The 25,222-nt window shown below is 37.1% G+C and overlaps 1 protein-coding gene across 2 annotated transcripts in view; it reads left to right on the forward strand.

Moving 5' to 3' along the window:
* Positions 1-23,582, forward strand: part of RTKN2 (rhotekin 2) — a 106,028-nt gene extending 82,446 nt beyond the window's left edge. For both annotated transcript variants that reach the window (XM_050711978.1, XM_050711979.1), the window contains 7 exons: positions 78-278; positions 5,039-5,133; positions 6,717-6,823; positions 7,827-7,958; positions 14,406-14,571; positions 16,603-16,710; positions 18,233-23,582. In XM_050711978.1, the coding sequence (XP_050567935.1) occupies positions 78-278; positions 5,039-5,133; positions 6,717-6,823; positions 7,827-7,958; positions 14,406-14,571; positions 16,603-16,710; positions 18,233-18,711 (1,288 nt within the window). In that variant the 3' untranslated portion in view covers positions 18,712-23,582. The remainder of the gene's footprint in view (positions 1-77; positions 279-5,038; positions 5,134-6,716; positions 6,824-7,826; positions 7,959-14,405; positions 14,572-16,602; positions 16,711-18,232) is intronic.
* Positions 23,583-25,222: the final 1,640 nt, after the last annotated feature.

Raw genomic sequence — 25,222 nt, forward strand, 5'->3', positions numbered from 1 at the left:
TAGCAGCAGCATTCCTTGGCTGTGTAATACTAGGTTTATTAACAAATACTCTGAAACTTACTCCTCACCTCCTTCAGTGATGAAGCAGGACCAGATTTCCAGGTGAAGGTTGAAGTGTATAGCTGCTGTACAGAGGAGTCTTTATATGTGACAAACACTCCTAAGAAATTAGCAAAGAAGCTTAAAACATCCCTCAGCAAAGCTACAGGGAAGAAACTCAAAGCTGCACTGGAAGAAGACAGCGCTGAGTCCCTTTTGCTCACTGACCCAGTCATACAGTAAGACCTACATATGGATATTATGATTTTTATCATACTTTTAAAATAGAAATGGGCTAAATATATTGTCAATATTTGGAAAATTGCCAAGAAAGTGATTATTTTTGTACTTAACCAGGTGGAAAAAAATTAAATAGGAAATGAGAAAGTAGGTGTGAATTCCAACAATGTAGCTCAGCCTTGGGGCCTGGTTCTGATCTTTAACCATGCAAGTAGACTTCATCTTTCTTCTGTACACCTGGTAAATCCACTATTATTTGCAAACTCAGTAATATTTTGATCTCTGGAAGAAATCAAAATTGTGTGATCTGTCTGCCTGCGTCCCTCTGTGTGTCTACCTGTTGTATTCCTGCCCTTTCCCCTTTACTCCTTCCCGCATATCATTCTTGTACCTAGGTAATTTTGCTCATTCTTTACAGGACGGTAGACATGTCTTCAAGTTACAGGTTCTGTGAAATGTCAAAGTGTGGTGTGTAGGCAGGAGAAACCTTTCTTGCACCCTTTCCTCTAATGAAGCTGACAGGGTTGTTTGCTGTGTCTGGGCTGCTGCTGAGCACGTGGGGGCCTTTCCACTTGCTGGCTTTTCAGTGAAACTGTGGACTGGCTAGGGTATTTCACAGTTGCTAGCTGCTTAACAGAAATGTCCTTAATTGACTTTAGCATGGAACATTTTAAAAACACTTACTGGTTTCTCATGTTCATAGAAATATGTGCTTTTCCCAGTAATTCACCTATGTTTCCTTTAAAAAAAAAAATCTTAAGTCTTTCATGCATTTTTAATGAAGTTAACTGCCTACTAGTATTTGCAGGCTATTTTAATTTCATTGTGATTTAAGCAGGCCAAGTACCTAAATTGTAAGTACTGCTAATATTGTTTTATTTTTTTTTAATTTTTAAGAAGGTAATTGTTACAAGGTATTACCTTTTCTTTCTTCTTCCACTCTGGTGGCTGAACAGTAGGGAATCAATGTCTAATTCTTACCAGGTGTTGAGAAAAGTCTTAGTCTTGCTTTATATATCTGTTTGCCTGGATTATAAAAGGATTATTAAAGCATAGTCTTTGTCCAGCTGATATTACTGTGTACTGATATTAGTGTTTTATTGAAAAATCCACATCCAAGAGATCTTAGCCATAGAGCAAGGCAAATTTTATCACTAACTTTCCAGTGTGTTCCACCTAATGACAATGTGTATTTCAACGTGCATCATCTTAGGTGGATGTGCTTTCCACAGGCTCCAGCTGGGTGATGGCGTTAGGTACAGTTTGTTTAAGATATAACCACAAGCTTATTTGCTGGCCATACTTGCTTGACTATAGATCATCTGTTTGTTGAGGAAGAAGCACCAGTAGACAGTCTAAACAGCTGCCTCCTCCCTTGGGTTTTGCTTTGGGTTTCTCAACTGTAATTTATTATATTTTGCTTTCCTCCATCTTTGTTTGATTTTTCTACTGTAAATCATCATCTCACAGTGACTGTTATTTCTTAACAGAATTGAATGAGTAATGATGTGTTTAATAATGGCTTTGCTAGCTGATTAAAAAAGATTCTCGGAAAGCAAAGTGTAAATGCAGAAAATAAGTTGTCAATTTTTTTGATAGTCTGCTCTTGGGATTTTTATTATTAAGGCCTTGGTATGTAGCACTTAATGAGTATGAGAGATTGCATCTTTCAAGTGTTCCCAGAGAATTTTACTGGTCCAGCAGGTGAAATTAAACCACAACAACAAAAAAGGGAAATTTCTGTATTTTAAGAGCACCTTTTATCTGTAGATTCCATTTGTATGGGCCTTTTCTTCTCAGAGCACACGTGGGATGAGGTGGTCCCTTTTCCAGAAACTGTGATCCCTCTGTGTCAAACTCCTTGGCTTAGAAGGCTCCCTGTTTAGTGAGGAGACTGTTGGACTTGTTACTTCTTGGAAAAGCTTGGTGACAAAATGCTTTGAATGGTTGCTTCAGCTTGTTAATATCAGTTATATTATTATTCTCTCTGTTTTTAGTTATCTATCTTTTCATTTTTATGCGGTTTTGCCTGCTTCATTTTTCTGTTATTTTTTATTATTATTATTTACGTTTGTTGTAGAAGAAAAATGCTTAGTGCAGCTATACTACTGAATTCTAGCAGTTGCGCTTGGACAAAGTCATCAGAGAGACTCCTTGCAGCACAAATTTATTCACTTGCAGAACTGGATTCCACATGGGCTTGTTGCTACTGCCCATTACGTATTGTCTTCCTTTGGGCTAGAGGCATGGCTTCAGTGTCCTATCTTTGAGCTGGAAAATTCATGTTGATATTTTGCTGGAAGAACATAGTCTGATCTAATTGCAACATCTTTATATTTGGGTGCTTTTTATGACCTGAAGATTATATTTATTTTCACCTTTTATTATTTAAGATGTGATTGGAAGTTGAACATCTTATGCATTTTTTTGACTTGCAAATCTTCCGCTGTGTATATCTGGATGAGTAAAATAAGACTGGGGTTTTTAACAGTAAGATTAATATTCCAGAACAGGTTCTGGAATCTGAGCTGTATTAATTAATATGCATTGATAATAGGGTGATATAGATATACCTTGTGCAAGTGTCTGCTTAGCAACATCAGGGCCTCTACCTCTTGATCAGTAAACAGGTTTAACAATGAGCCTTTGCCATAGGCAGGCTGGGGATATTTTTTTTTGCAAAGTTATTAAGTGGAAAAATATTACAGATATGCAAAGCAGTGTATGAGCTGCAGCAGGCAGATTGTTCTTTGCTGTACAAAGAAGCTGCCATTTAAGGCAGTTAGCTACTTCTGTGAAAAGTATAGGCAAAACACACTCAATAATCCTGATTAGCCTGTTAAATTTGAAAAACAGTTGCAGATAAAACTTCTAAATTATATTGAAGTTGGCTGAAAGGAATGACTGTTATGTTTCAGAAAGAAAATGTTACTGTGAAGCATATTTTAAAAGTGAAGTAGCTGATTTTTTTTGGCAAGGTTGTTGTGGTAATTAGTCATGCTTTAGAAAAAATAACTAAAATCAGCACAGAAGTTTTATCTGTGAGAAGAAACTGAACCTTTTTGTACTGCTTAAGTAGACTGGTAGTGTATAGCTTAACTGGATGGCAAAACATAACAAGTGGAGAATCTTTTGTTAGGGAGCAGTCTAGGAAGGAATATATTCAAATGCTGATGAGTTTTTGTTCAGATTGCCCTCTTGAAATGTTTCATAGCAGTGGTTCTTTACCCAGAATGTGAATTTAATTTTCTATTTTTTGCCTTGAATTAGATGTGTAACAGACCTCCCTGCTAACGGTCTTATTATTTTTGCCTCTTCTTTCATTGGGGTTAGGGCTAGGTAGGCATCTGCCTTTTTCCTCTGCAGAGCCAACGATTTTAAAACAGTATGTGCTTACTCTGCTATTAGGAAAGAACATTTGGAAAACATATATATTTTTTTTAGTGATGTCAGTTCAGTACTCTGTTCTCACCTTTTGCTCTAAGCTATCTTATGCTATACAGAAGATATTTTAGGGATTTAATGCTAGATCCTGTTAGGGGGAGTAGTTAGTGATTCTAAGTGGTTTGTTTTCATGTGAACTTTGTTTAAACTGCTATTAGCCAGGTGGAATTCTTACTGCATTGCTAGACTGTAAATCTGTTACTCTGTCTGAAGAGTATTTGGGGAAAAAGGTTAAACGTACCAAATTTATACTGGTTTATTCTAAGAACTGCATACCGCATACTGTGCTGAATTGCAAATGTGATTTTTTAAATCCGCCCCCCCCCCCCCCGGCAAAATCTAAAACAAAGGTATAGCATTCTGAAACCTGTAAGCACAATAAGTGATAGTCCTTCATGCTACAAAACTGGCTGTAGGATTTCTACACAGATTTATTTTCTGCATGCAAAGATTCAAACTATTGGATACTGTTAAGTGTGTGTGTGTATATATGCTTTATAAAAGTTGTTTATATTTAATCTACACAGTCAAAGTGAAAGAGCAGAGTAACATAGAAAAGCAGTATAAAACTTCTTAATTTTTAAACCTGTTTTTTTAAAAAGCTTGTCATCAGTTGTTCTATTGGTTATACTAATTTTGAACCTACTACCAAATTTGGTTGGTTTAGGCCTAGGAATAAAATCTGCAAACCTATTAAAAGTTGTTTGGTGTCTGACCAGAGAAGAGAGATGCTTCTAGCATCCTCAAGGTGCAGGAGGCGTGGAAAGCACAGCCCTTGTGCCTGGGCTTGGCAGCGACTGGTGCACCGGTACACCTGAGCCAGCTCGGAGGCAGTGGCAACATGAGCCATCTCCTCCCAGGTGGTGGGTCTGAGGGAGGTGGGCATGGGAATTGCTGAGGGGACCGAGCTGATGAGGCCTCATGGGGTGGGAGGGAATGGGCTACCACGTGGGTGTGGTGGTTTTGTTCAGGTGGGCAGCTGAGCTCCACCACAACTGCTCTCTCACTTCCCCCCCCAGAAAGGGAAAGGGGGAGAACACCACAATGGGGTGGAGGCAAGGTCAGAGATAAGGATACAGGAATCAGCTGACCAGACTGTGGGACAGTTTTCATTTACAAGGAAAACTGGAGATGTGGGAGTTCTGTGGGAAGAAGCTTAGGGATAGCAACCTGTGGTCACCAGCAGGTGCTGCCTTGCATCTCAGCATGCCCCTGTAATCAAATGTGTTCTTGGGCACCTCTAGACTCCCTTTAATTTCCGCCTGCGCCATGCAAAGCAGAAATGACTTAATTGTGCCTTTTCTTTCACATACAGTGGAGCAAAGTACAACTTGTTAGCATATACCACTTTGGGGCTGGAGAGTGCTGAAAATGGTTTCAGGACCCACAACCTTACCATTACAGGAAATGGTAAGTACATATGGTACCAATTTAAGGAAATAAAACAGAAACATTCTGCATTTCTCTATTTTGTAAACTAAAGAGTTTAAAGAGACTATTTTTCTTTATATTTAATATAGAACAACTTTAAATAAAATATTTAACTGTTCTAAAACAGGCATCTATACACAGCTGAATAAACTATAAGTTGATAAAATTTCAAGTCCAGATGAAAATTTAATTCATTTGGGAGTTTCTTCTGTCATTTGCATCTTGATCGTATGTGAACTGTAGACATATACAAATTATTTCCCCCTTCCTCACAACTAGGGAAGGGTATCAGAGTGAAGAACAGCTTTTTCCTCATCAGAATGAATTTTTTTTAAATAAAATAAAATAAGCTTCAGTTGAGCTAGGCTGTTTCAGGCCTAGATTTAGCACAGGACATAAGCATGTGTGCTTGCAAATTGCCTTGGTCGCTGCCTTTCACTTCTGGGACAGTACAAATTGCCGCTGGCAGCAGTCAAGCAAGGTGCTAACTTAGGTACTGTGATTATGCTGCAAGTGAAGGTGATATTTTAAGTAGCAAGAGTACAGTTTTTTCGTACTTCATCTGTTATTTTCTTAAAGGATAGCCCTTTCTGTAATCCACCCTCTAATTTTTAAACTAAGACACGGGCCTTTGTAGCTGACTGTCACTTCTGGGAACTTCATCTTTTACATGGGTAGATTTGATCCGGAAGAGAATTTAATTCTTTACACTTCATTCATTCTGAATAAGTATAAACTTGAAGATTTATGGGACATTTGTTTCTTGAAGGTTTAGGTGAAAAATTCTAAGTATCTCTGATATTAATTTGTAAGCCTTTCTTTATTACTCTTTTCTACTTTTTCTTCTTCACATTTCTTTTTCTATCATTAATTTACATAACTTAGTCTGGTGAGAAATGACATACCTGGGTATTTTGGTTCATTACAAGCATTTCTAAAACATGACTAAAGACAGAGTCATGTCAATGGAACGTTGCTTTACCTGCTTCTAATTACAGAAGAGAATGCCTTTGGCATAGCAGAGCTGAGTGAGGAGAGAGGCTGCAATTTATTGGTAATTCCTTGGAATCCTGAATACTTTTCTAGTGCAGAAGACAGAAGTAGATACAAATTCAAGTCTTAATAAACAATCTGGAGCAAAGTGCTCACATAAAAAGCCGTGCCCCAGTTGGGTTGGGCTCAGAGATCCTACTTGGATGAGGTGGCCAGTGTGCTCTATCTTTCAAAGTGTTTCTAGCTCTGAAATTAGATTTAGAGCTAGATTTCTTTTGTAAGAATAACTTGTTCTTGCAGAACACTATCTCCATTTTTACTTGAAATTCTTTTAGAGCTTCTGATGATTTAAAAAAAAAAAAAAAAACAAACAACTTACTAAAGATCAGTCTCAATCTAATCTTAAGGGATGAAGTCTATTTGAATGTAAAGTGCTTATTTATGCAAAAATGGGTGTAAGAAGTTAAACTATGTATTTATGGGAAATATTCAGAACTGTTTTTTTGTGTGTGTTTTTGTTGTTTGCTTGGTGTTTTGTTTTTTTTTTTTGGTCTGGTCTTTTCTCCCAGAGGAATCTTCTTTTTGGCTCCCCCTGTATGGAAACATGTGCTGCCGTTTAGTTGCACAGCCTTCCTGTATGACTAGGGACATGATGGCAGGATTTTTGAATCAGCAGGTAATAAGATCTTGTTTGTGTTTATATCCTCTTCTGTTAATGGCTGTCACTTACACTCCGCTGTTAAAGCATTTGTTTTTTCCTGGAGTGGTTTCTTGAGAAGCATATTTTTCTACCTGTCCTGCCTCTAGCAAGGGAGGAGATTCTACCTGACAGTCACTATTTATAAACAGCATCTTTTTGTTCACTGTTTACAAACAGTGGCTAATAGTCAAGAAATAAATGTTTACTTCATGTGCTTATCAGTAAAACTATTTAGGCTATTAAATACAGATCAAGTACAGTTGTTTCAGAATCCCTTTAGGCTGGTACTTGACAGCAGCAGACCTAATAGTCCCATTGCTCCCACCCTTGCATGTACCTCTCGTGTAGTTGGTGAATCCAACTGGGGAACAATATTTAAATTCATCCCTCCAAAAATGATTCATGTGAACTCAGTTTACTTCTCTGTTTCGGTTCGTTGCACAACTAGGCAAACAAGATGGTGATAAGCGGAGGGGCTGGTTCTTCTTCGGGAGTACTAAATTATATGGTCTAAACTGGTCATGAAACTATAATGCATCTATGAAAGCTGTTCAAAAAATCATTTGAGAGTGTGGGATCCTAGACAAATATCTTTGAATATACTGCATACTTCCAAAGTGAAATACTCTTTTTATTTTTTCTGTTGTTTAATAATGTAGTTAATAAAGGTGATCTTTTTCTTACTGTAGACACCAATTCTAGGCTTCAGTCTGTGTGAACCAGTAGATTCTGTATTGTGAGTGTCATAAGACAATTAATCTGGGAAAACTGTAAAATACCAAAAGACATTTAAACTATTGCTAGCATTTAAAAAAAATGGTGATTCTGAAGTGTTCTGCAACAGAAGGCCTTTGTTTTAAGAAAGAATTAATTCAGTGTAGAGAAGTATTTTTGATCACACAGGCTAATCTGTGTGTACCTCATACTATGCTCTTAATTTGTAGTTTATGGCTGGCAATTCTCTGCTTCTTCTCTTTAGCAAATGATAGGAAGTTTAACTAGCTGGAGGAGGCTGTACTGCGTACTGAGAGGTGGAAAGCTCTTTTGTTATTACTCACCAGAAGAAATTGAGGCTAAACTGGAGCCAGCATTGACAGTTTCCATCAACAAGGTAAAAATGATTGTATGTGGGGCTTTTTTTTTGTTTGCCTGTGTTTTTCTATAATTATTATTTTGGAAGAGGTTGGTTTTTGTTTTAAGACATACACCTACAGTCGTTTTGGCTCTAAGCTGCTGGTATGCAGAAAGCTTTATAGGTAGGATGTCAGTGGGATATGCTTCAGTGAAATTTGCAGTCGCTGAGTTTTTTTGCAAGGGCATTAAATGTCTTAGCTGTGGATATAAGTTCCTTCTATTGCGCTAAACTGTTGAACATAAAGGTGAAAAGGAGGATGTTTTTCCTTAGGAAAAGTGATAACTTGTTATATGGCTGTTCCATTGTCTGCAGTCACTTAGCAATGTTCTGGGAGGCTTTTGTCCTCAGCAAGGTGGAATTTTAACAAAACCTTTTTTGTTGTTTTGTGTTATTTGGCCACAGTCTTAATTAGAGGGAGAACTGGAAAATTGTTCAAAATATTTTAGTGCTTTAAAATAAGCTGCTTTTCTTAATACTGTTTTTGTACAGGGCACAATAACTTTGGACGTTCTTTACAGCATTATTACTGGGTTTTGTACCCTGATAGGCAAACTCTGAATTTAAAACTTAAAATGTTTCTATTTGGCTAAAAATGTTAAGTATTTAATTTTAAATAACTATTTACATATTTAATTTAGGAATGTTACTGTAAGGACCTTTTAGAATGGAGAGCATTAGAGTTAACAGATGCTTTCAAAAACTGTTTTTGGTGCGGTCATCAAGAGTTAGTATCACATAAGGATGAGCAGAGGAATTTAACGTAAATTGCAATTGGCTTAGCTGGATTCATCTTGCATAAGTAGACAGAAACATTTGGGAACTGTGTTAGGCATGGGTTGATCTGGATTCTGGTGCTGTACTTGTGTGACCGCTTGATGCCAACGGTGACTCTGAAAGAAGCTCTCCCCCTTCCCAGTCTTGTTCTGGCTGCTGTGCTGCTGTATGCTGGGCAGGCAGTAGGGCAGCTGACTGATGAATTGGAGTAGGGAACTGATGTGGGTTAAAATTAGCTCAGCTGGGGGGAAGGGTTGGCTTCAACCATGATTCTCTTTAATGCATTCTTTTATCCAGATCTCTACATGACCACACAAGCATTTGTACGCGGAAGGAGCTGGGGCAGGATTGGCAATGTGTAGGAACATAAAGTAACAAAGAACTGCTTCTTACAACAGTAATATCAGCTCTTGGTGGCTTTAAAGTTCCTGGAAACTGTGATTGCATTCTCACATAGAGTAAAATCTCTATATATACCAAACATTTAAACTAGGGATAACAATATGAACTGCTTTTGTTCGGATTTTTTAATGTGCTATGTTTTAAATTGATTCCTTAATTAAAAACACCTTTCTGCTAGTGCCTTATTTTAACAAAGCCATGTTTTTCTTTCAGTTCATTAAAAAAGTTTACACCACAGTACATATTCAAGCAGTTTCAGTTGCATACTTCTTCAATCACTTTTAATTATGCTAGTCAAACTTTGTCATAACTCTATCTATTTTCTGGTTGTTCACAATATCAGTTAGGAAACGGTAAATTTTAGTAAAATATAGTGTGACTAATTCCATAGTTTAAAATGTAACAGGAATATTTTTTAAAATTATCTGTCAGGATATCTCTCTACCCTTTCCTTAGGGTTTGCTGCTTTGGTCTATATCCTTGTTTTGCTTTTCCTTTTAAACTAACCATATTCTCCTAAGGCGTTTTACTCCTCTGAGTTACCAGTACAGTTAGAATCTAAAATCCAGCTTAGTAAGTTTTTGCTGGGAGACTGTTTGTATGTTGGCAGAGTATCCTTACAGCTAACATGTACGAGGTACATAAATCATGTATCTCTTACCATTTTGCAGAAATGTCAGGCTGCTGGAGAAGGAGACTATGAATCCTTACTGATATTAAAGCCAGAAAAAAATGCAATTTAATACATTTGGATACTTCAGTACTTAAACAGTTTCTCTTGAAAATAATGTAATGGCTGTAGATTTTTGATTCTTTTATTATGAAACTGTCTTACAGATTAAATGAACACAAGCCAATCATATGGGCTTGTCTGCTACATGTTGTTATTGAAACAGCAATTTCAAAACCAAAGTTGAAATTGAAAATCAACTCTAGATGTCCTAACTAAATGTCTTCTATTTGCATATGTGGTACTGTCATTTGTAACGTGAAGCTGGTCCTTTACATGTAATTGCAAGATACTTTCTGAAAAGCAATGAAGTCATCTGGATTTATGAGAAACTCTCTGGAAAATATTCACACTGATAACCTTATTTCCCATCCCTTTGAATTGAGACTTGAAAAAGCTATTAAGACCACCAAAGTCATTACTTCAACTTCAGATGACTTCACTGCTACCACTGTTGAGCAAGAATGGCTCTGCAGTTCCTATTATGCAAGTGTTACTATTATTGTTCCAGCCAAATGTAATAATAACATTATATTGCACAACTAAGTAGGAAAAGAGAAATGGCATTTTCTGTAGCGAAGAAAATTTGCTGGAGTCCAAGTTGAACAAGAAATGTTTCTTATGGTCCAGTTCCTAAGATTTTGTAGCTTTCTTTAGTTTTAAATGAATAATGAAGGCTTTGCCTACACATGATAGTTTAGCAAATAGGTGCATGTACCAACAGTTCACATTTGTTGCTCAGTATCCTGTTGTGGCTCCTTCATATATTATAAAACTCTTTTGTGACATATATGTGAAAGCTTCAGGAATTCTAGGACATCACTTCAAATTAACGCAGGCCCATGATTTCCTCCCTGGCATGTTTTGCAAGTGCCCTCTTTGATCTGGTGCTGTGCAGTGCAGCAGGCCTAGAGCTATCTCCATGCTTGTACTAGCTGTTTAGGTGAGCAGGGTGAGGAACAAATGTTTTCAGCCTTTGGCTCAGGTTTCACAGATTGCTAAACAGCGTAGTAGGAGTGAAAGGAGAAAATCAACCTGATGCTTTTGTAGACTTACCGCAAATGACAGTTCTTGTTGGAGCACCTGTTCTGGGTTAGGTCAGGTAGAGAAATTCGTTGGAAAATGTAGTGATGGCTGTAGCAGTATAACTTCAAGGGGACCGTGTAGTGTTTTTAAGAAACCAAGAAGTACATACACCATGGGACTGGAACAGAAGGGTGTTGGTACAAGTTCTTAACAATGTGAGCATTTAGGGAGCCAGGACAATATTTACTATGAATATCAGACAATTCCAGCACTGGTGCATTAAGAGCATCCCTGAAACTATCGGTGTTGTGTGTACTAATGTTGCTGTCCTACTGTCTGACTTAGACAAGCCTTTGTACATGTGAAAATATAGCACAGATTAGTTAAATGCCCCCAAATATCTCGTGTTGTATTACTCAGTCTAGTTCTGCAACTGCTTGAAAATGACTGGATGTGGCAGGGGAAGCAGATACAATACCCAGATACCACACAGTGGACCTTGTAACACACATGCTCAAATTAAGTGGTTAGGAAACTGCTTTATGGCTCCCTGGTGCTCCATGGAGTGCTGGCTGGTCATATAATGTCTCCTCCTCCTGGTATTTGGCTGCTGCATTGCACTGACGATAGGTAGAATGATATAGCAATATATCATAATATTGCTCTTCCATTTTACACTTATCCCATAGTACTTACCATCCAGTGGAAACGTGGATGTTACGGTAATACAAGTTCACAAAACAATGAAGATGAAAGGAGGGAATAAAGCTAATCTAGTAGATTTGGTCTTATGCATTATTATTTTTGAAAACCATAATTTTTAAGTTAATGTTACAGCAGAAACCAACACATGAACAGATTATTTTTTGTTTTCAGTGTTGTGTTTTTATTTCTTGATTTGTTTTTTGGTATTAAAATCATAGAAGAAATTTGCTATATCCGTTTTGGTTTGTTTAATCTTAGAGCAGATGCACAGAACTGGATTTTAGACTATTCAATATTTTTCTCAAGAACTGTAATTTTTTTGATGTCTTGAAGTGATCTTTATAAACTCTGCTCGTCAGTGTTTCAGGGTTGGCTTAGCAGGAAATGGCTGCACCTTAGCAATAAAAAGCTTCTTTCTTTTGTTTTTGTTTAACTTTGCTTAACTGATGAGCTTTCCAGAGAAGTGTCGTCAGGCAAAGAACTTTTTTATTTGCAGGGGAAAGGTATAGACGAAGGCTTGTTACTTACATTATGCTTAAACATAAATAAATAAAAAAAAAATCATCTTTTTCCCCACCTTCAAAAAAAAAAAAAGTATATAGAATGTAAGATTAGCCTCAGCCTCCCCAAAGGAGTCATTTGAGTTCAAGATTCAACTCAGTTTTCCTACTGCAATCAGCTGCTTGTTCTGGTCTTTACAAGAGCAAGAGAGCTCAGCTGGTTAGCAGACTTGCTTCAGTTGTCTATAAGACTGCGAAAGGTTGGGCAGTTTTATAACATGGTACCTTAAGTCACTTTTTTATTTTTTTAAGTGAAGCTGGGCTCATGGTGTAATTCACCCAATTCATCAGCCCATTACTGTAATGCCATCTTGTATCACTCTTTAAATATTCAAGTATCAGGTATAGAATGTTGCATGAGGATTTATCTCCTTTGAATAATAACATAGTTGTGGAATAAAACCTGCAGCAAACATCATTAAATAAACTTGTATGTGTATGGTATGCTTGAAGTTCTTACCTGTCAAATGTTAATCTATTTGATTTAATTTTTTTTGCTGGTATCTATGGTTACCTGAGTTAATGGGATATAGAGCACTTATGGATGAATTACTTCATCTCCTATTTTTAGACAGAAGAATTTAAATGAGCATATCCATCAGATATGCTACAAGCAGCTGTTAGTTATTTCAAACGTTTACTTCAGCAATGCGTTGAAAATCTGGGGAATATTCTATAGAATAATTTTGGGTTTTCTGAGTATCGAAACTAGGCATATCCCCGTGGGATCCAGTGTGTAAACTTAATTTCTGTAAGTGTATATTTGACATCTGTAGCAGACTTTTGACATTTGGTTGAATTGTGTAAGAAGGAACATGGCTGATCTGTCCCCACTGTACCTTGAGGAGTGCCCCAAGGCCACTTGGAGGTCAGTTTTGCTGTCTACCCAGACACTGAATGCAATCCTGGCTGTAGCGGTCGGCTTCCTTTGAAACACAGGGCGCTTTGCGTGCCACCCTTGTGTAGCACCTGGCTGTTGCATGTCCTTACCGTGCAGGAGGCTTCGGGGCTGGCTGGTCCTAGGGTGCCAAAACTCATCATCCTAGTGGGATTTGGGATCATGCTGCTCTCGTGGGCTATGCTAGTGTTATAACAGCCCATTGCTCATTTGGTCTGGTTGAAATGTATGTGCAAAGATATTTCAGGGGGTCTGGTTTCACTTTTGTAAATAAAGTGGTGTTAATTATTTTCATTTGTTCATCACATTGTGATGAACAGCAGTGTTTTCTGGAAAATTTTTCAGTTGTGCTCTGTGAGACTTCTACTAAAATCTTTCGGTATCTTACACGTGAAAAATACATAAACAGTTTTTTCACTGAGTCAGTGGTAAGTGCTATTTTTTACTGTAGTAATGCCATAACAAAGAAACTAGATACTATGAAAATACCACTGGATCTAGTCTAGATGATAAAAATCAGTTGAACTATGTACCTGAACAGAAGGGAAAATCTCTAACAGTGCTGCTGCATGATGTTTGTGATATTAGTTGAATGTTAGAACTAATGATTTGTTAGTTCTGAATGACTTATCATTATATGTTTTTAATTGTTTCTATCTAGCTCTCTCTAAATAAGGCAAAACTAAATTTTGAAATGACAAATAGGATTTTTTTTTTTGATACTAGACCAAAAAATTTTTTTCATTGGAAATCTGTTCAGTAGAACTGTATGAATTACTTCTACAAATGCTACTTTAAATGTGGACAAGTTATGTTTCTTTTTAAATTACCTGTCACTGTAGCATTAGCCCTGAACGTCCTGATTCACTGAAATGCAAGTAAAATAGATGTATGTTTAGAATCCATTGCATAAAAAATGACCCACAGGAGTATGTTAGGAGATCTAACTGTAAAAATATGATTGTCCAGATGAAGATTTTGGAGGAAAGGAGCTGGCTGTTGCTGTTATAGGTTATTCACCATACTGCTATGAAGAAAGATGAGCTGTGTGAGTGAGATGAGCTTGTAAAGGCAGAGGGAGAGGAAACAGAACATACATTCTGTAATTTAGACCCAGACTGCAATAGTTCTGCTCCATTCTCGTATTTTCATATATTGTGTCATTTGAATTGTTTTATAAGAAAATATTTTCATAAGCAATTACTGACCTTACTTAGTTCTTTTTTTAAATAAAAAGCCAACTTATACCCCCATTACACTGTCATTGGCCATAAGTTGATATGAATGAGCTGAAGCAATAACTCATTACCACAGTTTGTCGTTTGTAGGAAACCAGAATTCGAGCTGTGGCTAAGGACTTCAAGAGAAGAACTAATAACTTTTCTGTTATCAACCCTGTGTCTGGAGAGGCTGTGACTCAACTTTTTGCTACTGACAGTAGGGAAGAACTTCATAACTGGATGGAGGCTTTCTGGCAGCACTTCTATGATCTGAGTAAGAAAGCAGGCAGCGCTGGCACTATGCCCTTCCAGAGGGATGTTACGTAACATCAAAGGAATCTTTGAACAATTTGAATTGGAATTGCCTCATAATCCTTTGTTTGCAACGTCGAGAAGAAAAATGTTCTTTGGAATAATATTGGGTGCTGGTCTAAGCCACTGGAAGACAAATATTTAACTAAACTGGTGTCCACATGTTCAGCCTGGCTTTTTGCAGGAAACCAGTAGTAGAACATGTCCATCAGTCTCAAATGAACTTGGCCCCTTTTAGCAATGTTCTGGATATTTTTAAGGACTGCTAAATTCTTACCATCTCTTCCTCCACTGTAGCTGGGAGGGTCCACCTCTACCTGCGCATCCTGTCAGTGGTGTGGTGTGTTGGTTTTGTGGGATTCAGCATGTATGAGGCCTGGAAGTCTTAGTGGGAATTGGTGAGGGTGTAGGATTCATTTGGGGCTTTGGATAGGATGCAGATTCAGCTAGCCCTTGAAAGTAGGGACATGTATGTTCCTTGCCCAGCAGCATTATGGATTAATTAAACTGCTGTTTGCTGCTTTAGGGATTACTTGATTCTGTTGGTAATTCTAAGGTTTTGGTACCCCTTGCCACAGGGGAGCATGCACACCTAGCTGAACAGTATGCAAATACGTACTGCTTACTTGAAACTGGTAACAGCTGTACCTGAGGCTCTGTAAAATTATATAAATGAAATAAATACTCCAATCCCTTGTCTTTTTTTTTGTGTTGAATGCTACAATGTTTGGGGATCTTCACTGGTTAGCTTCCTGAAAAAAAAATTAAATATCTTACTGACTTTGGCTAACCTCTGGAACAACACTGTTCTTACATGAGAAAAAATTTTACTTCTTGGTATGACAGTGAAATGCTATTGAGGTGGTATATCGTGTTGCTTGTTTAACACTAAATATTAATTAAAGGAACTATATATGTTAACTTGTCTTCATCTTTTTCCTCTGCTTTAGTAGTTTGACTCACAAATTTCTTAAGAGCAGAGAACAACAGTCAGATATGCTGTTATTGACAAAGTACAGTTGGTTCCTTATAGTCCTTTTCATCAGGGCAGAAAACAGAATGAGGTAGACTAATGAAATACCAGTGTTTAATCAGAGGCCACACCAATGAAATCAGTGAACTGAGGTTGTAGGACCTTGGTATTTTATTTTGTATTTCTTCTACTTTTTAGCTCTGAGTTACAATGAGAAGAGGCTCTATCAATTAAAGAAACACACCAAGCAAAAACTAGGGCATCCTCTTTAAATTAGCTGTGGAGTGGGGTAAAAAGAACTAGTACTTATTCATTATAGATAGAATACCCATGGATTTTTTTTAAGACGTTTTCCTTGGGTTCAGAGAAAATGGGTCACTTGGCATTTAAATGCATTTTTTCTTCACTGGTTTTAAAAATCTCTTAAAATTAATGTGCTCAGAAAACTTAGAATGATTGGTATGAACAAAGTAATTTTACTGTGTCTTGTTTTCCTTAAGGTCAAAATCTATTAATAGAAAAAGAGGTTTCCTTGTCTGCTAACAGATAAAAGGGAAGTTATCCTCTATTAAAGACAGAACTGTTCCTTTACTTTAACAGTTGGATAACATCCAGCTTGAGTATACTGGTGTTCATCCCCTGATAACTTTAACGTTAAGGAAGCTTATAAAGGGTGATAAAAAAAAAAAAAGTGATGAATTTATACTGGGGTTGGAGATTTGAAGGCAAATTATGATATTTAATGTTTATAGTATAACTACTGCTGAGATGCTTCAATTAAAGGTAGTACCTTACATATAAGCTACTATACTATATATAGTATAGCTTAGCATGCTGAGAGTTGGTATGAGATCAGAGTTGAAAATACTGAAAATGCATCCTGAGTGTTCCTGCTAAGCGAAAGTAAATGCTTACTGTTTAGCATTTCTTTGGAGATAGTTTCCTAACACAACCTAACGACTTCAGTTTTTTCAAGCTGAATTGTTTAAGTTCCAATCATTGTTCTCTTTTTTCTCTCAGGCCAGTGGAAACATTGTTGTGAAGAATTTATGAAAATTGAGATTATGTCACCACGGAAACCACCTTTGTTCTTGACAAAAGAAGCGACCTCCGTCTACCATGATATGAGTAAGTGGGATTTGTCTTTTCAAGTTGCAGGGTAACAGAAACAACATTGTCTGTATTCAGATGGCTTCTGGTGTTGATGTTGAAACACTGAGTTCTTCAAGGGCAATTCAGACAATGAAAGATCAACATAATTGCATGCCAAGGAGTTCACATTAAATCTGAATTTGTAATAGCACAAATAATGTTTTTTTTTTTACCTTGACTCAAAAAATCTGCAATCTGAACTCTAACTAGGGAGCACTGAACACATTCAAAAAAGCCATCACTAGAAGTAAACACTCACCATGATAATAGTGTAAAGCTCAGAGAATGTAAAGGTAAAATAGTCTCCCAAACAATAATGTCTTTAGTTTCATGAAATTAATTTGGTGTTCTTAAAGCTATTTAAAGGCTTAGCTAACTTAACTTACCTAATTATTTGGTCTGTCATAATGATGTTGAAAAACACACTCAGAAAATCTGTCTAGCATGTATTTGAAACTACTGTTTTTGCAGAGCAAAATGGTACACAGCAGGATTACTTTAATAGTTTCATTACAGAAATAATATTTACAGACTAGAAAAAGTAGGTCACTTTATTTTAATGAATCCATTGCAGTATTGGCTAAGAAACACTGTACAACTTTAAATGCCTGACTGCTTGCTGCTTGAGATTGGAATTGTGAAGATGCTCAAAATGCCATGTGGGTCACCGAGTTACTGTGCATCAGAGCACTGAACAGTCAAAAAAGTCCTCTCTGAGCTATGAATGCAGAACAGTGAGGGAGTAAATCAAATATATTGAAGTTTTACAAAGGTAATGCTGTAGCATAATTCTGCTCATACTCAAATACATTGCTGTGGAGCAGAACACAAACTCTGTTTCATTCTTTATATGCCAGTGTTTTTGTGCTTATTTACAGTATTCATATGTAAAACCCTGTGTTTAAAATTGTGTTAAAAATCCTTAATGTGTGACCTGAAATAGAAAAGATATTGCTGTTGTTTTAGAGGCTAGCATTACTGCAGTGTACATAAAACAAACAAACAAAACTCAATATGAGAGATCAGAAACGGGGCAAGACAGTCTTAAAGCACATGAAGAAAAATAGTAAATGTAAAGATGTCCCATTTTCTGCAGGCTGGAGGCACAAGAATATTCAGTCATAGATGTTTCCATGGGCCTTTTGTGAAACAAAATTTTACAAATACTATACAGCAAAATATATCTTATCTCTAGTGTGTGTGTGTATATATGTATATAGTACCTTGTTTTTTTCTACTTGGTAAGAAATACCAATGCCTACCCTGTTCTTTCAGTTCCAGCTGTCACACAAACAGTTCCCTCACGTCACCTCAGCCTTCTCTAGGAGAGCATATGTAATCATTTCCATTTTTTTCCATTAATACTCTTAGTAGTAGTCCAGGCTTCGTGAGACGTAGTTAATAGTTTTCTCTTCTGAATAGTAATAATGAAATAGGGAGGAGTAAAATCATTGGTAACATTTTAATCTGAGTTAATTGCTGTCCCTTAAAATTACAGGCATTGATTCTCCAGTGAAACATGAGGGTTTAGCTGATATCATACAAAGAAAAATTGGAGAGAGTGATGGCGAGTTCCTGCTTTGCCAGCAAAAAGAGTCTGCATCTTCCTTATGGGCCTCACTCTTTGATGGATCTCATGAGATGGTTGTTCAGAAAAACATGCATCCAGCCCCCAGAAGAGATACTGCAAGTCCCAGTGATGGCAGAGGGAAGAAAAGAAGAGCTCCACCACCACCCTCTAATTCACCATACAGTACAAAAGCACAAGTGGACACACAGCAACTTGCCTTGCAACTTGGCAAGGAAAACTGGGAGAAACCTGACAGCGCACCTTGTAGTAGTTCTTTGGATTCAAAGTTATCTATGGTAACACACATGCAGACACCTGTTGCTGCTCCTCGCAAAATTGGGCCTTGTAGAAAAAACAGTTCATCTGACCATGGAAATACCATTTCTTTGGTTGCCAAGACAGTCTGAAACTAAACCAGTACCAACCCCTAGGCAGAAATGCATCACAGAAATGCTAGACCCTAGATCATGGTTGTAGCCACGAACATAATAATTAGCTTAAAAGAGTCCCTGGAATTTTAAGTTCCTCAGTCTTAATACTATAACTTTTGAGTGAAAATAGATTTTACCATACAGCTTGTAAGTACTGAGTTTAAAGTCTTTTTGGTTTAGTTTTCTGTCTTTTAGCCAGGATGTTACTACTAGCTGCATTCTCAGCTGTACTCATTATTGCTAACATCTAAATAATTGCACTAGTAATCAGGAACGGTTTATATGAAATAATGATGCCACTTCTGAAACAGTGGTTTGGTACTTTTGCCTTGAAAAGTTGGCAGTATTCAGGGTACCTCAGTGTCCCTGCACCAGGGATTTTACTGTTGCTTTCTACCAGTCCCTCAGCTTATCCCATCTGCAGCTCCTCAAGCTAGTTCAATTGGGAATTTCACACATTCAGCGCTAGGCTCGCAAAAATGATTTTCTTGGGCTCCATGCTTGGTTTCACCTGAAATATTCTCATATCTCCCTCACTGTTTGGGAACCGCTGCTTATAAGATAATGTACTGTGAACAGTTACTGCACGCTTCTGAATAGCTGTATACGAATTTCAGAAGCAGTTCTATCAATTTAACGTGGAATCTCTTCGGTGCTTCCTGGTGCATGCGCTGTCCGAATGGACCAGGATTATCTGTGTACGAGCAAAAATGGACTCCATCACTTTGGCTTATTTTGGAGTAACGCAAACATGTAAAAGCAGTACTGCATATGAACACTCATTTGGGATTTCATTTTTATGGTGTATTTTTTCTGATGAATGGGGCTCTGTAGCATCACTTCTCCTTCATGGAACCTCTCAGCTGCTCCTGATAGATAGCTGGTTTGTAAACGTGACTGTTACTAGTAAACATGTAGGTTTTTTTTGTTCTCCCACTCATCATTTCTGAAATAACAGAGAATAAGTACTTCAGGTGAAAATACTGAACTTTGATGTTCTTACATCAGACTGCCATTTTTGTTAGAAGCATGAGTTATTACAGTTCCTATGGCACCTGCAAAACATCTTTTGCATACAGAAAAGGCTTCTCTGCTGGATTCACAGTTTAAATATCCAGTCCTTTCCTTGCTTGATGCATTTCCATCAGAAGCTGGAACTTATCCAGGAGCAAAGGTCTACTCGCAGATTTCCCTCTAGAGCCTTCATATTCAGACCAGAGTTGAGTCATATCAGCAACTGTATACATCCAGTTCATTAATTCTTTTCTAAAGTACAGATGGCTTTGGGAGCTTTACCATTTCTCCAGAAGATATTGTGTGCATGGTTGGTTGGTTTATCTATTTTTTTTGTCTTTGCTAAGCTGTTGGCTATACAGTTGTAAAGGTATCTGCTGGATTTCCTCCTTAGTTCATTGGCTATTTGGGGGTAGGACTTGATGGGCAGGTTTCATTTACAAATCCCTTTGCAGGATTAGAGCCCTCTGTTTCTAGAATGCCCTTGTTCCTTCTTCATTTAATCACGTTGCATTTTCCCCCTGAAACAACCATAATAATTCTTACAACAAATCATGCTGTTACTTAAGTGGATGGTTTGTGAATGGTTTATAAATAGGAACAGAAAAACTGAAGAATAACTACATGATTATGTAAATTAGACACAGTCAACTAAGTGGACTGTGCAACTCTGAACAAGAAAGAGGAAAAATAAACACAGGGGAGTGGTGCATATTTTCCAAGATGCAGCAGCAGTTTATTTAACTTTAAATCTAGCCTTAAATGTTACTGTGCTCTGGAAAGAAAGAATACCTTTTTCTTGGTAACCTCCTTCCACTTAGTTGCTATATTTCAAAATAAATCTCTTAAATATATAAGGCAAGAAAGCAGCATAATGAGGATTCATTTTTAAATTCAACAGGCTATTAAATTTCAGCGAGCAGTTTCCCTATTAAATTCAGGAGCTTTGTTTTGAACTACAACACACACATTTTACACAGGCATTTAATATTAAGTCTTCAAGTGATGAGAATTTACTCATACCTCCTGTTGCAATAGTTAATTACCCCAGGTACATTTTTCACTTGATTTTTTTAATTTGCATTTCTAGCTCCACCTTAAGTTATTTTGGTCTTTTTATGCCTTTGATTGCTTATATTGATCTCTGTAGTATCAGCTTTTCTAATTGCTTGTGTGTAGCTATAAATTGTGATTATGTCCCTTTTAACCTTTTCTCTGATGAGATGTACTGAATTCCTTAACTTTCTTACAGCAATGAATGCTATTGAAGACTAATTAGTCTTGACGTTCTTCTCTGTACTTCTCATGTATTGAAATATTTTTGTGTGACCTCTGAATTAGATGCAACGTGTCAATAGCGATCCACCAGGACTATACAGAGACATAATGTGAACCTCTTACTCTTATTAATACCTCACTACCCTATTTCCTCAAAAATCATATTATCCTTTTTTTTTCTGCGGAAGAGTTACCTGGGATGCTGGCTTTTATGGCTCAAGTCCTCTTCAGCGTCTTTTGAGAATGCGGTACATCATCCTCTTATTATCCTACCTTATTTTTTCTTATAAGCGTGCACTGTATTTTACTAGCATTAAAATACTGCTTATGAAGTGATCCAGATTGCTCTGTATAAGTGACCTGTACTCATTCTTTACTACTCCAATGGTCTGCAAGTCCTTTGCAAATTTATTGCAAGTGATTTTTACAGTTTCTTCCGGATCATTGATTTTTAAAATTGAATGCAAGGCAAGGTTTGTAGAGAGAGCTGATAAGTTCTTATTAGATTGGTGACATGGATGAGGGGGACAGAGAAAAGCAAACAGACACACCATGGAGTTCATGTCTCTTTTTTTCCCAGAGTCTTTAAAAAATTGAATAAGATGGAAATTCCAGGACAAACATCTATGCTTCTTGCTGATTCCCTATTAATGCTGCAGTTTGAAATTACCCGTCTGTCTTCAATACAACAGTCTATATTGATTTTTATCTAGCATGGGTATCTTAAAGAAAATGACAAGTTCATCTGCTTTCCACTAGGTGCCTTAGGGTTCCTGAGGATAACACCTCAGTACAGGTGTCTCTGCAAGCTTACCCTATCAAAGGGAAAAATGCAGTATGTTGTTCAAGACCTATTCTCCATGAAGCTGTGTTGATTGACATTACACATCTATCCTTAAATTAGTCTCATATCCATTTCACTGTATTGCCCAGATCACCACTAAGCAAACGAGGCCATTAATTACCCTGATCATCCTTCTTCAGCACAATGATGTTGTTCTTGCAGTCCTGTGAAATGTCATGACTGTGGTGAGACTTGTTAAACTAATTACATGTTTAGGCTCCTACTGCTGGAAAGGCTTCTGCTACCGAATGTAGATGCTGTTATTTTAAGCAACCACTCACTATGCAATCCCTATTATGAAGCATCAGTTGACTTCAGGTTTCAATATTTATTGTACTGACTTAATCGTTTTTTTTTCCTGATGTGTTGCCTTTTATTAGTGCCTTCGAATCTTCTGTGCAGCAGGCTGGTTTCACTGATTAAAAACTGCATGCTACTAGCAAACGTTGATCTTAGCAATACAGTAAAGTCAATTTGAGGGAATACGGTTGTACTCAGTTTTTGTCTACTCAAGAGAACATAAATGCAATAAATGCAGCAAATTTTAGGAGTATAATTACAAGGTATACCTGTGAGGAAGCTTTAAGGTTTTTTTGGCTTTTCTGTATAGTGACAAATTACAAGTATTTCATTATTGCTCCTGGTCCCTTTCTTATTATTACGTAGACTTGTTCAGAAATTCGACCTTCTCCTTTGTTTTTTTCCTCAAGTTTTACAGACCGTAATAAGGATGAATGTTCAAAACAGGAATTCAATAACCAAAAGTCATTTGATTAACATCTCTAAACAATGCAGAAGTAAGTCACAAAGGAACAAGTGATATTAGCCAGCCTCCTGCTGCGATGAGGCTTATAAGACAGCAGAGGCCTGGGGCTTCTCCCAGCCATTGCAGCCCCATTACCCAACGTTCATGTTTGTGCAAGCAAGTCAGTGCGCTGCTGCCTTGCAGCAGTCTGTGGAAAACCAGTGTGTGTTCAGAGACATTGCACCTCTTGTGAGTGGCTCAAACTACCAAGTGTAGCACAGAGAAGACATCAGTAGACTTGTGCATCTTGCTCATCTGCTGTGGCTGAGCAACATGTGAAGAGGTGCTTTTCTAAGGAACACATCAAGCCTGCTCTGAAAATTGTACCTGTTTGTTCTCTGCTGGAATGAATTAATTTCTTCTTAAAAGCAATTAAGCAGTGGGACTGCGGTCTTGAAGTAGGGTGGAGAAAGTAGTCAACCTGAACTTTTCTGTTAGGAAGCACAACTTAAAAGCAATTGCTAGTCCGAACTTGAATGTAAATTTCACAGAACAAGAACAACTTCTAAAATACTGACTGAACAAAATGTGGTTTAGCAACTTTTTAGGTTGTACCTTGTGTCATTTGCTATTCACTTGGTCTTGCAATGGGAGGCAGTACCTTTTGTTATTTTGAAGATGTTAGCTTGAAATGTTTACATTTTTACTAGTTTTGTGACTTTTTTCCTATGGTAATCATATTAATAGTCATTTTACAGTGCTTTATACATATCTAGAAATACTGTCCTAGTATTCAGAGTTGATCTGTAATTAGTGTAGATTGCTGTTAATAGAAAAGTGCAGATTTGGAACCTAATGTATTGTGAAATGTTAGAACAGGAGTCCTAATTTTTTTTTGCTGATAACATAATGTATTTCAATTAAAATGTGCAAGTGGAATTAAAAATATTTCTTTAAAAAAATGTTAAAAGGTGTTCGGTATAATTTTCTTCACTTCTAGAATACATCAAGATTTGCTACAGTTTATAAACCATGGGTGATGGCTGTTCTAAAATCAGAGAACCTATAGCTACCTTCTGAAGAGCTCACATCCTACTTGGCCTCTAGGCTATTTCTGACAGCAGCAAACAACCTTGCCCTTGGGTTTGTAAACAGGAGGAAGAGAGGAAAAAAACACTTGGCAGCGAGCATTAATTACTCAACTAGTAGTCCGGTCTATCCAGTATATTTGTGTGCAGACATCTAAAGTGAGGAGCATTATCTGAGGTGCACCTTGTTTGCACAAATGCGCCTGTTTGGTTTTAGCTGCTGTCTCACTTCTAGTGACAGAAGGAAGTGTGATGAAGCATCTTTTGCATCATTCAGTTGGCTTCTGGTCCCAGGTTGCCAGGTTTGTAAGGTGGTTGTAGAAATTGAGCCCCTGACACTACTTACACCGTTCCCCCCCCTTTTTTTTCCTCCTTTCTTGCATAGGGCAGTCTTGTGGTGACTCCTTTCCCCCAGGACAGAGCTCAGCGTAACTGCTTGTTTAAAGCTAACTGTACCACTCAAGTAAACTATAATTTGGGCCTAATTATCACCAATTATCATAAAAGAACTGTAATAAACATAGAGGGAGTTGTTAGATGTTTTAATTTTAGAATATTTGACTGATTTATGAGTCCATGAAAGAAACAAAGTATGATTGATAATTGCAAGGCAAGCCAATGCAGTTGAGTGTTTTAATGAAGATCAGGGTACAGCTAATGTTGTAGTTTGCTTTAAGCAATCCTAGCAAAGTAAGATATGATGATGTCTTCACATAGCCATTGCCAAATGGTTATATTTTAATCTTCCCATGCATGTATTATATATTCAGAGAAAAATCTGTTTGTGAGACATCAAAATAAATTGCTTTTCATGGGGAAAAAGCAATCTTTCAACATTTTTATATCAAGATAGCTTTCTAAATGTTCTTTATGTACCTCCCCAAAGGGAGAAAAATTATAATAACTAGTGAAGTGTATTTTACTCTGTTAGAGCTTTTCTTCAGCTTTCTATAAACTTACCCAGTGGTGACAAAATGATTTGGAAATGATGGCCTGTCTCGCTTGAGGTTTTTAGTGATATTGTCCAACATCGCCCATGCCAAAACAACAGGGAAGTTGCAGAGTCGCTGTTCAGACACAGGTTCTCCCTAGAGCTTAGTAACTCCAGCCTCTTATAGGCATTCGCAGGAAACCTTACGTCCTGTCAAAGTTTCATGGCATATATGTGTCCAGATAAATGTGTAGAAGCAGTAAAAAGTTAAAATGTCTATATTTTTTAAATTAAATTTTGGCATAATTTTTGCCTTGTTAAACTTGCAGTTTGGTGATATGCCATGAAAATTTTCTTTCTGAATTTTAAAATTTTACATTTTCTTTCACTAAGAGGGAAAAAGTCAGTAATAGTTCATTGTCTACTTTTTTTTTTTTTTTTGGTCACTGTCTATAATGGTAGTACCAATATATCAATAACTTTTTTTTTCTACCCTGAAGGCAAATGGTCCTAGTCTTTCTTTGGATTATATTTTCCATTTTCTAATTAGAGTCTATTTCAAAATTCCACATGTATTTTGATGATAT

This window comes from Cygnus atratus, chromosome 7 (assembly GCF_013377495.2).
Source record: "Cygnus atratus isolate AKBS03 ecotype Queensland, Australia chromosome 7, CAtr_DNAZoo_HiC_assembly, whole genome shotgun sequence".
NCBI classification, from domain to species: domain Eukaryota; kingdom Metazoa; phylum Chordata; class Aves; order Anseriformes; family Anatidae; genus Cygnus; species Cygnus atratus.